Here is a 14119-nt window from a genome sequence, read left to right on the forward strand (position 1 = left end):
TAATACTGATATCTGGGCTTGCACAGGAATTGTGCAGCTTCAGATGCAACCTGGACCTATTCTTACTGAAAGAATATCAGAGAGGGGTGTGTCAATCGTGATGACTTATCCACGATGGTCCTGAGATTGGAGGCGAGTGTGGTTGAGTTCTGATGGAGGCTCACCAGCTTGTTGATGGCCGGATTGTTTCTCTGAAAAATAACCTCCAGTGTCTTTTTGGTTCATGTGGAGTTGTTATTTTGTGTATGTTTACTTGTAATGCTAGTTTCTCCCCCCTCTATATAGGGGGAAAAACTTATCATGGTCAGGTGTATCATATATCAGAAATTCAACTTAGTACTAGTGGATACCACGTTAGCGATGTCCTCCGTGTTGCGATATAGCCCCTCATGATACCATACTTGTTCATAGCTACAGGGTATTTAATTAGCAATTTGATACTTGCAACGCAATTTTGGTAAGAGAACGATGTTTAGATCTTGTTGAATAATTTAAATTAGATTGACACGACAGTTACTTGCATGCAGAAGAACAAGTAAAAAGATGCTTGGCATGTAGCTTTATTAGGGAGCATGCCACTTGTTTTTGGAAAAATTACACTAGAGTTGTACTACACCTTTGATCTCCAGAAAAAAATCAGCAGAATCCGTCTTCATTAAAAAAAATGGATGTATAATAGTCTGCTTCAGAAAAAGATGAAAAGCATGCAATTTTACAAATTAGGCCTCCCACAACTGGAAGTCATTTGTTCCTTTCGCAGTATTTATACCTGCAGTAATCTCGAAGCCAGTTCCTGCTCCTTTTGCTTTCTATCCTTCCTCATGAGCTCCATACAGTTACAAGGCTACTCTTCATCAACTGTGTCAATAATTCAGAAGAAATAAAGAGAAAACCTAAAGCTCGTCATGTGAGTCATCATCATCATCGCCTCCATCTGAGCTGCCACCAGGAGCACCGCCAGATTTCTGATAAACTGCAGATATAATTGGATTGCAAACAGCTTCCACCTCCTTCAGCTTCTCGTCGTAGTCCTCTTTCTCTGCACTCTGATTGTCATCAAGCCACTCTAAAGCTTCCTTAAGAGCTGCCTCAACTTTCTCTTTATCCTCGCTCTCGATCTTATCAGCAAGCTTATCTTTGTCATTGATGGTGTTCTTCATGTTATATACATATGTTTCCAATTGGTTGCGTGCATCAATCTTCTCCTTGATTTTTTTGTCTTCCTCAGCAAATTCCTCTGCCTCACGAACCATTCGGTCAATCTCATCTTGGCTCAGACGGCCCTTGTCATTGGTAATGGTGATCTTTTCAGATTTTCCACTGGCTTTGTCTTCTGCTTTCACGTTGAGGATGCCATTGGCATCTACCTCGAAGGTTACTTCAATTTGAGGCACACCCCTGTTTCACCATTTATCATAGTATCAGTAAGTTATTCGTAAGTAATTGGTATAATAATAACTGCACTCACAACATCATGCAGTTTTAACTACTGTTGTTGGAACAATCAGTTTGAACACAATAACATCCCTTTTTCTTTTAATCCATTTTGCTTTTGAAAAAACTCTTGGTAACAACACAGAACATGTCTGGTGAAATCTGGATGTAGCACTTATATCATAGAAGACATTGTGACCAATGAAATCAGGAACAAACCTAGGAGCAGGAGCAATTCCGCTTAGATCAAACTTGCCAAGCATCCTACAGTCCTTTGTGAGGCTTCTTTCACCCTCAAAGACCTACGACAAACAATCAATTCATCTTAATATAGGTAAGATATACAATGAAAACTTCATAGCAAGTTTTCATACAGAATTCATCCACACCTGAATGGATACAGTGGTTTGTTGATCCTGGTAAGTGCTAAAAACTTGAGATTTCTTGGTTGGGATAACAGTGTTTCTGGGGATCAATTTGGTCATCACTCCGCCAACAGTCTCAATTCCAAGAGTAAGTGGTGCAACATCCAACAGTAGGATATCTGCATTGATATTGTATTACAATAAGACAACAATAAAGTAATTTTTGCTATCAACTACAAATTTAAGGTTTCCTGATTTTTTTTTTACCTTTAGTTTCTTCACCACCCTCACCACTCAAGATACTTCCTTGTACTGCTGCACCATAGGCAACTGCCTCATCAGGGTTCACTCCTTTACTCGGCTCCTTCCCATCAAAATAATCCTTCAAAAGCTGCTGAACTTTAGGAATTCTAGTACTTCCACCAACAAGAACAATTTCGTCAATCTGGCGCTTTTCAAGGCCAGCATCTTCCATGGCTTTCTTCACTGGTCCCATAGTCTTCCTGAACAAATCATTGTTCAATTCTTCGAAACGAGCACGTGTCAGTGGCTCAGAGAAATCTAGGCCTTCATAGAGTGACTCAATTTCTACACGGACTTGGTGCTGGTTGCTTAGAGCTCTCTTGGCTCGCTCGCATTCTCTCCTAAGCTTTCCAAGAGCACGGTTGTCCTTGCTTATGTCCTTTCCATGTTTCTTCTTGATCAATTTGATGAAGTACTCCATGATTCTTTGATCAAAGTCCTCACCTGCATTGCCCAAAAAAGCAAATATAAGAAATGATCTAAGAAACTGAATGCGGGTTTCAAATCCAATGAAAAAAATTAACACTTCATTAGCAAGAAGATGTAGATGACTATAAGGTGACACACTAGGTAATTCTAAATGAAGAATATGAATGTGAAAAGTACAAACTACAAACTACATATTGAACTATGGAAGTGAAGTGAAAATTTTGCAAATGTGACCACCTCAAAAAACATGTAAATTACCTCCCAGATGAGTGTCACCATTTGTTGCCAGGACCTCAAAAACTCCATTATCAATAGTCAAGATGCTGACATCAAATGTGCCACCACCAAGGTCAAAAACAAGGATGTTCTTCTCCCCTCCCTTCTTATCTAGACCATAGGCAATGGCAGCAGCTGTTGGTTCATTGATAATTCTTGCAACATTCAACCCAGCAATTACGCCAGCATCCTTGGTTGCCTGCCTTTGAGCATCATTAAAGTACGCTGGATGAAAAATCAGAATAGTGAATATTAGTCATTAAACATGTCATAGAAGATGTTTGAAGTGAAAAGGGGAATAAGATGTATAATTTATTCTACCTGGGACAGTCACAACAGCATCCTTAATTTTCTTTCCAAGAAATTCCTCAGCTGTCTCCTTCATTTTAGTGAGAATCATGGCACTAATCTCCTCAGGGCTGAAAACTTTCGTTTCACCATCCTTGATCTTAACTTGGATGTATGGTTTACCTTCCTTGTTCACAATCTTATAAGGAACAAGCTTCATGTCCTTTTGGACCTCTTTGTCATCAAACCTATATAAAGCATATGAACATTTTAATATATTGCTACTAATACTCGCATTTATATAAACTAAGAACACAATTGGAGCAATTGATCTTACTTTCTTCCAATAAGTCTTTTAACATCAAAAATAGTTCTCTCTGCATTTGCAGCTGCCTGATTCTTTGCAGCCTCACCGATCAATCTCTCACCATCAGTAAAGGCAACCCAGGACGGGGTAATACGGTTTCCTTGGTCATTTGCTATAATCTCAACATGACCATTCCTATATACTCCAACACAAGAATAAGTGGTGCCAAGATCTATTCCAATGACCGTACCCAACTTGCTTGCTTCCTCTTTCGCAGTTGAAAATACAAAGAGACATCCTGCACAAGTACATAATCTCTATGGTTAACTACCGAAAACTCATAGGCATGACATTTCAGACTTTTCAATAACGACTGTAAGTCCAGAAGGAATAACTTATAGAAGGAATCGTAAATTCCTAACAGTTTAGCATACATGATTTGCACATAACCGAAAACTTGTATCATCACTATCATGCTTTCTACACTAAAGACATTTATCCAAATAAGTTTGCTAATTTAAAGATAATATACTAACAAAACCAAGGTTTGATGTTGTATTGGTCAATAACTGTACATATATCTGATGTATTGCATTGGATTTTAAGCGTGTTTATCTTATCCAATTGAAACTCACTGTCAGGATTGCCTAATAACAATAATCTTAGAATAATCTCTTACATTTGAAAGTTCTAGTTTCTAACTTTGCATATTTGCTCAAGGATTCTGCCGTCTGACCTTTTCAATTAAATAAATCTATTTCTGGATTTGAATTTCCCGTGTCTTTAATCTTTTAAAAACAATTGGAATCAGGGTTGACAGTAACTGTAGATCTTTGCGTGAGCAACCACTTTGAATAATTGAGTGGAATTTTAAGGTATAAGCTAATTCGAGTTTGAATTAATCAACATAAGCCCTAGTTTCAGCCCAAAAACTAAATGCAGTTCATCCATTTAAAAAATTAATAATCTCGTTAAGAAAAATCGATACTACACAACTTAACTAAACAAAGATTTGCACAATATTAAGGTAAAAAATTCCAGAAGAATCTATGATGTGATACCTGTGAACATAAAGTTGATAACTTTCCACATTAATACAACGAAATTAGTAGAACCAAAATGTGAAAGAAAAAGCAATTTCAATGTCGGTGACCAAATCAAGTCAACAAAAATTCATCAAAAAATGCAAAAGGAAATTGTTGGAAATCTATGGTACCTGTGAGGAAAAGCCCAACCAAGATCAAAGAACCTCCTTTTTTCATAGATCGATCCATGAACAGCTCTCAACTCTCTCTCTCTCTCTCTCTCTCTCTCTCTCTGTTAGTTTAATTTATCAGAGGAATTGGAGTGGGATTTTGAGGGAGATCGTGGTCCTCAATGGTTTATATAGGAACTTCGTTGAGCTCTGAGGAGACATGTCATCTGTGCTGACGTGGACCAATGGGGTTTCGAGTAACTGGGATCTGCAGAGAGACATTGTCATTTATGATGACGTGGACCAATAATAATTCGAGGATGCACGTTCTTCTGCCAATTGTGGGGTTTAGCGTGGTTGGGGAAATCTCAGCCGTTTGCTCTGAGGGGGTGTGTTTCAAATCCTATAATTTTAGGATATGGATTTTATCATGGGATTTGAAATTTATAGGTAATTTGTTATGAGTTGTGATTCCTAAAATTTTATTTGTTTCAACAATATTTTGGGATTTAGAATACTATAATTTGTAATATTTTTGTTTGTTTCAAACTTTTTAGAATTTAAAATCCTTAATTTGTCTACCACTTTTGAAATCCACCCCACATCCCACCCAAAAAAAGAAGATTTCACAAATCCTTAAATATTTATTATTTGGGGATTTGATATTCTAAAATTTGTTTTGAAACAAACAAGTTTAATGGAATTCTAAAACAAAAAAAAAACTATTTTTTGATCCTAGAATTTGAAATCCCACCCAAATGTCAAAACTTTTTTGAAACAAACACCCTCTAAAGCTCGGTCAGTTGCGTCACTTGCGTATCACCGGTCGGTCTGCAGAGTCTCGCGTGACATGTCGGAACTTAAAGGGCCCATTAACAACATATAGTTTATTCAGGAGGAGACCTTGGCCCATTTCAATATGTTACAACATCTGGCCCACTATGCCCTTTGGGCTTTGGAGGGGGGGAGAGCGGTCGGGAGAATATGATTATGTTGGCACGGGAAATCTAGGGGCTGTGAGATAAACCTGTGAAAATGATGGGGCAATGTCCGGACAGCATAAATAGTAGGAACCAGGATGATTGAAAATATGAAATAATAGTTTCCAAATGGGTGCTCATGGGCACTCGTTAGATATGATGAGGGAGAGGATTAGGAGAGAAAAGCAGTACAAATCAAGAGGGAAGTTGCTTGTTGTGATGGGGAGTAGAAGGTTATCAGAAAAAAAGTGAATATCAGAATATGGTTTGCCCTCTAAGTGCTAAGGTTCCCATTGTTGAACGACCTGTGCTCAATAGAAAATGGATTCGGATCCTCTCCACTACAAAAAAAATAGTGGAGGGACCACTATATAATCACGGCCATTGATTATCTAGTTAATGGTTGTGATTTTTTCTTTTAGTACAAATTAGGAATGAGTGCAATACACGGGGGTATGATAAGTGTTAGATTTGATTTTTTCTTTTAGTACAAATTAGGAATGAGTGCAATACACGGGGGTATGATAAGTGTTAGATTTAGATTGTATCATAACCCCTACTAAATAATCAACGATTGAGATTAAAAACAGTGGTCTCTCCACTACTTTTTTGTAGTGGAGAGGATCCAAATCCATAGAAAATATATCAGGGGATTGGGCGCTGGACAGTGGCAGAGTCGAGTATTTTGGCCAAGGAGGGACCAAGAAACAATCAAAACACAATAGATAACATATAAAAATTTTAGCATAGTTGAATAGTATCTCAACGTCATTAATATATAATAAGATTTTCGAAATTATATTTCCAATTATAATATGGTGTTTACAATGGCATTCTTCTTAGCTTCATTTATGGAAATCATTTCATGACATTTTCCTCATGAGTGTTACAATATATATCATTTTCAATGTAAAGAAAACATTCATCTTCAATTCAACCAACTTCTTAACAAGTTTACCAATCCCTTCAATTTCACAAAAATCATATGACGAGTAGCTACATAAGAAATGTAGTTCTCAAGTTCGGTTCAAGACACCAAATAAACCAATCAAATAATCATAATTCAAAAAGAAATATCAAAAAGAGGAGAAAAAGTACCTGAAATCAGCGTCGAGGAAGGTAGAAAGGTTGGAGGAGCGAGATCAGAGCACTAAGGAGGCAGCCGACACCAGTGAGGATCTAAGAACAACAGAAAAGGCTAGAAAAGAGAGGAAGAGGGCAATCAAGGTCAGAGATGGCAAGGAACGATGTTCACATCAACATCATGATCGATAGAGTAAAGAAAAAGATAGTAATTCCTAGAATCGAATGATCCACATGTGGGAATAAAAACCTAGAGGCATCGGACTCGGAATAAAATAGAAGCGGAGAAAATTATCTACTGAGGGCTTTACACATGACCCCCTATAGTTATATAAAATCACCAATATAAAGCATACCCCCTCCTTTTTTTTCTAATTTCAAGGGGGGCCCTTGGACCCGGAGGACCTAATGTGTCTCCATCTCTGGGGCTAGATCTCAATCAAAGTCCCTCTTGATGCTCTAGTCAATTATCTCAGGATTAAGGACTTTGGTATGTAGAAGAAGAGCTAGATTTTTCATACCTCGCCTTGTGGTAGTTTGGTTTTTTTTACCCTTTTTTATGGTGCTTTTGTCATAGACGGGAATCGAATTGAAGGGTTTGATTGTTTGTGTTTGTATTTGTATTCATTTAAAATATTCAAATTCAAATAAGAACACAAAAATATTTTGAGCATTTATCGAATGTTACATACGTCACTAACAATTCATAGTTTATGAATATTAAACTATTTTATTAAAAAGATATTTTTATTTGGTTTAAAAAGGTAAAATTGTGTCAAGGCCCCAATTTTTAGAACCCCATGTGACTAATCCCTTCAATATTTTTCCTATGTGATTCAGCCCCCAAATCCAAATCTATGTGATTCAGCCCTTATTTAGCTATTATTCCTTGTTAACTAAGCACAGAGAGAGAAGAAAAAAAATTCCTAAAATGCCCTTATCTCCTCCACTCTTTTCTCTTCCCTCCTCCTCTCCTCTCCTCTCCTCCTATCTCCTAACTCATCTCCTTCCCCTTTTTTCTCTCAGACATCGACATCCCCCTCTGTCGCCATCGAACTTAGGTGCATGCTCCGGTCATATTGTTGATCTAGGGGTATATTACTTAGAAAGACCCAATAATATTCGCTCCTTTTCTCCCACTAATTTTTCCCGTCCTCTCTTTCTTTTCCCCCAAAACTAAAAAAGCTCTAATTTGGAGGGCAATTACGAAACCCTCAAATTCATCGGAGTTCTTGTCAAAGGATCCGTCAAATAACAGATAGGTCTCTGACACTAAAGGCGAAGAGGTGGCAAAGAACGAGGCGGATGCGGTGCGAAAGGAGGACGAAGAGAAGCTTGAGGCCGTCGTAAGTTCCACAAGATCTCTAAGCTATTGGTTTTTTAAATAAATTTATATTTTCCGTTTGAACATAGTGAAAAGATGAAAATTTAAAGAAATACCGACTAAATTTGATTTTTGTTTGACAATTTTTAATGGTAAGTTTAAGCCCAAGGTAGTACATTAAGTCTAATGAGTTAGAAGTGAAGTCCAAAGGTTTGTATGTTAAGGCTATTGGGTTGAATAATAAGTTCAATGGCTTGTATGTTAAGTCTATTTGGTTGAATAATAAGTTCAATGTCTTATATGTTAAGTCTATTGGGTTGAATAATAAGTTTAATTTATTAAATGTTAAGTGTAATGGATTATATGTTAAGTCTAATTTGTTAAATGTTAAGCATAATTTGTTACATGTTAGGTCTAACACGCAGTATGTTAAGTCTAATTGATGTTATGTTAATTCTAATTGATTGAATGTTAAGTCTATAGAGTTCGAAGTTAAGTCCAAGGGTTTGTATGTTAAGTCTATTAGGTTGAATAATAAGGCTAAAGGTAGTATGTTAAATCTAATGTGTTGTATGTTAAGTCTAATTAGTATGATGTTAATTCTAATTGGTTGAATGTTAAGTGTATAAAGTTGAATATTTATAATTTATTAGACTTAACATATAATAAATTATACTTAACACTCAACAAATTAGGCTTAATATATAATCTATTACACTTACCATTTTATGTTTAGACTCATTATTCAACCCAATAGACTTAACATACAAGCTCTTGGACTTCATTTTCAACTCATTAGACTTAACATCAAACTAAATTGAGTTAACAAACGAGACTTAAAATTCAATAGATTAGACTTGACAATCTTCTTATTAGACTTAACATTAAATTTATTAGACTTGACATTCCTCTAATTAGAATTAACATTCAACAGATTAGACTTGATATTCCTCTCAATTAGAATTAACATCGGACAATTTAGACTTAATATTATTTTTATTACAAATAACATGCTTTTCTTTAGATAAAAAATATCTTTCAATTAGGCTTAACATTTAACCAATTAGACTTAATATTCAATTCTATAGACTTAACATCAGACAGTTTAGACTTAATATTATATTCATTATAAATAACATGTTTTTCATTAGATAAAAATATCTTCTAATTAGGCTTAACATTCAACCGATTAGACTTAATATTCAACTCTATAGAATTAACATTCAACCAATTAGAATTAACATCATGAGTAATTTGACTTAACATACAATACATTAGACTTAACATGTAACAAATTACCATTAATATTTAAGAAATTAGACTTAACATATAATCCATTATACTTAACATTCCATCTTTAGACTTATTATACAACCCAATAGACTTAACATACAAATCATTGGACTTCACTTCTAACTTTATGGACTTAACATTCAATCAATTAGGATTAACATCACGCCAATTAGACTTAACATACAACGCGTTAGACTTAACACGAATTATACTTAATTTTTAACAAATTAGACTTATTATTCAACTCAATAGACTTAACATATAAATCCTTGGACTTCACTTCCAACTCATTAGACTTAATATTCCACCTTGGACTTGAACTTAAAATAAAAATTATCAAACAAAAATCACATTTAGCTAGTATTTCTTTAAATTTTCATCTTTTTACGATGTTCAAATAAAAATTACAAATTTTAAAAACAACCGATAGCTTTAGAGGTCTTGTGGAACTTGCGACGGCCTCAAGCTCCTCCTAATCCTCCTCCAGCACCGCCTCGTTCTTCGCCACCTCTTTGCCTTTAGTATAGGAGACTGATCTGTTGTTTGATGGATCCTCCGATGAGAACTCTGATGAATTTAAGGATTTCATCATTGCCAGTTAAATTAGGGCTTTTTTGGTTTTGGGGAAAAAGAAAGAGAGAGCGGGAAAAATTAGTGGGAGAAAAGGAGCGAATAATATTAGGTTTTTCTAAGTAATATACCCCTAGATCAACAACATGGTCGGAGCATGCACCTAAGTTCAATGGTGGTGGAGGAGGATATCGGTGTCTGAGAGAAAAAAGAGGAAGAGGGAGAGAGGAGGAAGGAGATGAGTGAGGAGAGGAGAGGAGAGGAGAGGAGGGAGGAGAAAAGAGTGGAGGACATTTTGGAATTTTTATTTTTTTCTTCTCTCTCTCTCTCTGTACTTAGTTGATAGGAAATAATAGTTGAATAAGGGCTGAATCACATAGATTTGGATTTCAGGGGCTGAATCACATGGGAAAAACGTTGAAGGAGTTGGTCACATGGAGTTCTTAAAATTGGGGCCTTGACATAATTTTTTCTTAAAACATTGATACAGAGCTTTTTAAATTCATCAAAATTATTAAAAAGCTTAAATTACAAAATATACGTTGGTCAAAAACATAATATCCTAAGAAATTTATACAAAGTGTAAGAGATAAAATTTTAACGAATATTTAATCAGATGAATCAGATATACATCTAGTAAAAATCTATTTGTTCTGAATATTAAAAACTATTTATTAACTATGAAATAAACTATCATGTCCAATATAACTAAATAATTAGACAAAAAATGGAAGAATTATTTGTTAATTATCTTTCATTTTTTGTCCAATTATTTGACATTTATATGTCCTAAAATTTTCCTCCTGTCTCAGAACTTAGAAGTAGTTGGAATGTGTGTGCTGTAGTATATAAATAGATTTCTATATAATGACCTCTGGCTTAAACTTCTAAAATGCTAAAAACTTATCATATTTACAGTTGCTATTCAATGTATTTTCATAGAAACTACCTTTAGAATGTGGTCATTCTACAGAAATCACTTTTTATTTCAATTTATACAAAAGCCACATTTAAAGTATTTTTATTGTTATAGTTAACCGTCTAGGTCCACTTTTCAGATAAATTAAGGACCATCTCTAACCTTAATTAAGGACCACCTCTCATATATAGATAGTATTTGATAATTAATTATTACAGCAAAATCAAAAGGAACTTGACCCCAGGTAGTTGATTGCAATTAAAAAAACTTTAGAGATGATTTATGTATAGATTGTAAAATTAAAGATGATTTCTCCAAAATGAGCATGTTTTAAAGATGATTTATATGAAATAATCCTGCTATTTAAACAGAAAAAAAGTTGAATTGCGGTATTACTTCTAATGCCTCCGAAACTAGTGTTATATAGCGTTCATAACTCAGCTGAGTTACCGATGACTTTGCGGGGCCAACTACTTCAGTAGCAAAATCAGCTATGTTGGCTGTCTTTATCTTAACCGTGTAATCTTGAAGCAGCCAAAAGTGAACCTAAACCAATTACTCGTTTTCAGTTCACATCTCCACAACCTACACGCAACACTCACTCAACTACTGTCCACGCATTCAGTTGAAACAAACATCAAAGTGTAAAAAATCCTAATCCTAATGGTACTGTTTGGTAAAGGGTTAAGTGATGTGTTAAGGAGACTTAACCCCTTCTTAATCCGTCAAATACAAAAAATCTATACAAGGGTTAGAGTGAGTTAACCATTCATAGTTTGCCAAACACAAAAAATATAGAAGGGTTAAGCTAACCCCTCTAGAGGGATTAAAATGAGTTAACCCCTCAAAAGAAAGGGTTTACTAATACTCCTATTTAGAAGGATTAAGAGTTAACTCTTCTAATTATAAAAAAATAGTTAAAATTCTTGTTATTCCCAAACACTAAAAATGATCACAATGGCTAAAATAAAACTTATATAATGAGTTAATAATTTAGTTTTTCAGATTATCAAATAAGTTAACTATGTTAATCCTTCTCATTAATCCCGCTTCCTTAACCTTTTACCAAATGGAGCCAATGAGTATAAAAAAGGAGAATGAAAGTACAAAGTGGGAGAGAACAACTTGATGAAAATTAAAGAATATTTTAAAACTTCACTATAGGTATCGTTTGGCAAATTATAGGGAGTGGTTTGGAAAAGAACCAATTTTGGGGCAAAAATTGGTTTAAAAATTTTGGTCAATTCTAGGCATCAAGAAGTCTAGTGGGACACGTGTCTCCAAACTTAGCCTTACCACAAGTCCAGCCATGCTAGCGGTAGTCGCGTCGACTACCGCTTTAACTGGCCAACACGTGCCCAAATAGCCCCTAAACCCTAGAGTTGTAACCCTACAACCTATACTCTCTACCCAATGAAAAGATGAGTTATAGCGGCAGTCGCTAACGACGACTGTCGCTGGCATGGCTCACCTCAAGTCTAATCTTAAACCCAACTCAATTTTCACCCATACATTTTGATCGAGTAACCAAGAGCATACGTTGAAGGTGACTATTCTTAGACTTTCTCTCTGGCCTTTAGGTTAAACCATAATCAAATCTAGCATAATTTTAAAGAATTTTCAAACACATTCTAGAGAAAAAATACTCACAAAATAAGATCGTCTCGATTGCGGATAGATCGTACTAATAGATCCATATTAGAAGGCTGTAGAGAGGATCCTAACATACATTAAGGAGAACTCGGATATTGCATTATATTATGAGGGATCAGACTTTATTGTCAGTGATATGTTGATTCTGATTATGTAGGTGATCGTGATAAAAGTAAATATACCACAAGCTATGTGTTTGAACTTGCTGATGGGAGCTATAAGCTAGGTTTCAAAACTACAGTTAATTGTGGTCACATCAACAACAGAAGTAGAATACTTAGCAGCTATACAGGCCAGTTAAGAAGCAGTATAGTTGAAAATGGTATTGGAAGAACTCGGGTATGAACAAAAGAAGATTTCTCTATTTTGTGATAGTCAAAGTGCTTTGCATTTAGCAAGAAATTTTAGCTTTTTATTCAAAAATAAAACACATTCAAGTTCAGTACCACTTTGCTCATGAGAAAGTGGAAGAAGGAACAATGGATATGCAGAAAATTCACACAAAAAACAACCCAGTTTATTTTTCAACAAAGGCAATTAATACTGATAAATTTTTTTGGTGTCAATTCTCTTCTAGTCTGATGGAGACGTGACCAACATGAAAACGACAAAATAAAAGGAATGACGTGAAAATATGATTGATACTCAATCAAATCTTTTAGTGGAAGATTTATCACCTAATTAATATAACTCTTAGTCAAAATAAGCTCATTCCTCTTAAATGGGATTGGCAAGAAAATACCGTAAATTTCTAATGTGAGGCATGTGTTAAGCAAAGAGGTCTGAAGAACATAATTCTGTCTACTAGAGACAAAAGAGAAAATTTCCACTAATTATTACCAAAAAAAAAAAATTCCAGAACTCTAGAACTACCCACATAACAAATGAAGGTATCATCCACAAAAAATCAATACAATTGGGAGGGAATGATCAAAGGGGAAAAGCTTCAAGTGGAAGAACCTTCAAGAACTAAGTTTAGATACAAGAGAAAAGGGGAAAAGCTTCAAGTGGAAGAACCTTCAAGAACTAAGTTTAGATACAAGAGAAAAAGAGGAATTTCTCACTATTTTCTACTAGAAAAGATCACCTTCAAGAACTAAGTTTAGATACAAGAGAAAAAGAGGAATTTCTCACTATTTTCTACTAGAAAAGATCAAAACTGATAAATTTCCACAATTCCAACCACCTAACGAATTAAATGCAAGTTTTTTCCACAACCAGTCAATAAACCCATAGATTTTAACAACAATCTCAGATCTGCAAACAATTAATAGCAAAAATAACCCAAACCTCAAATCTACAAGAATTACCTTCAATTTCATGAGTCGGCTACTTAAATCGCGAGAGAAGCCTTCAAAGAGAGCGCGAAGAAAGGAATCGATCAGCAGCATGAGATCACAGCACGAGATCAAGGCGGCGGAAGATTTTGTAGCGGTAAGAGGAGGCGGCAGGCCTGATTTCGGGACGAGAAGAGGAGGCAGAAGTTAGGAATTGGCAGCGGGAAGAAATGGTGACGGACTAGGGTTTTGGTTTCGTCAATTGGGGTAAGCTGAGATAAAAGGCTGAGCTGGATGTATTGTGTCAGAAATCCACCCCACATCCCACATGAAAAAGAAGATTTTACAAATCCTTAAATATATTACCTTTTTTATTATTTGGGGATTTAATATCCTAAAACTTATTTTGAAACAAACAAATTT

General features: G+C 35.2%; 1 protein-coding gene across 1 annotated transcript; it reads right to left on the reverse strand.

Annotated features, from left to right (window-relative positions):
- LOC109836836 (luminal-binding protein 5) lies at positions 537–4698 on the reverse strand. Its single transcript, XM_020404855.1, has 8 exons — positions 4619–4698; positions 3433–3700; positions 3129–3343; positions 2790–3032; positions 2067–2546; positions 1824–1978; positions 1654–1736; positions 537–1398 (listed from the first exon to the last, which is right to left on the reverse strand). Exons 1-8 carry the CDS (start codon positions 4674–4676, stop codon positions 894–896), a joined length of 2007 nt encoding a protein of 668 aa, XP_020260444.1. The 5' UTR covers positions 4677–4698; the 3' UTR covers positions 537–893.

Source organism: Asparagus officinalis, chromosome 4 (assembly GCF_001876935.1).
Source record: "Asparagus officinalis chromosome 4, Aspof.V1, whole genome shotgun sequence".
Classification (NCBI taxonomy): domain Eukaryota; kingdom Viridiplantae; phylum Streptophyta; class Magnoliopsida; order Asparagales; family Asparagaceae; genus Asparagus; species Asparagus officinalis.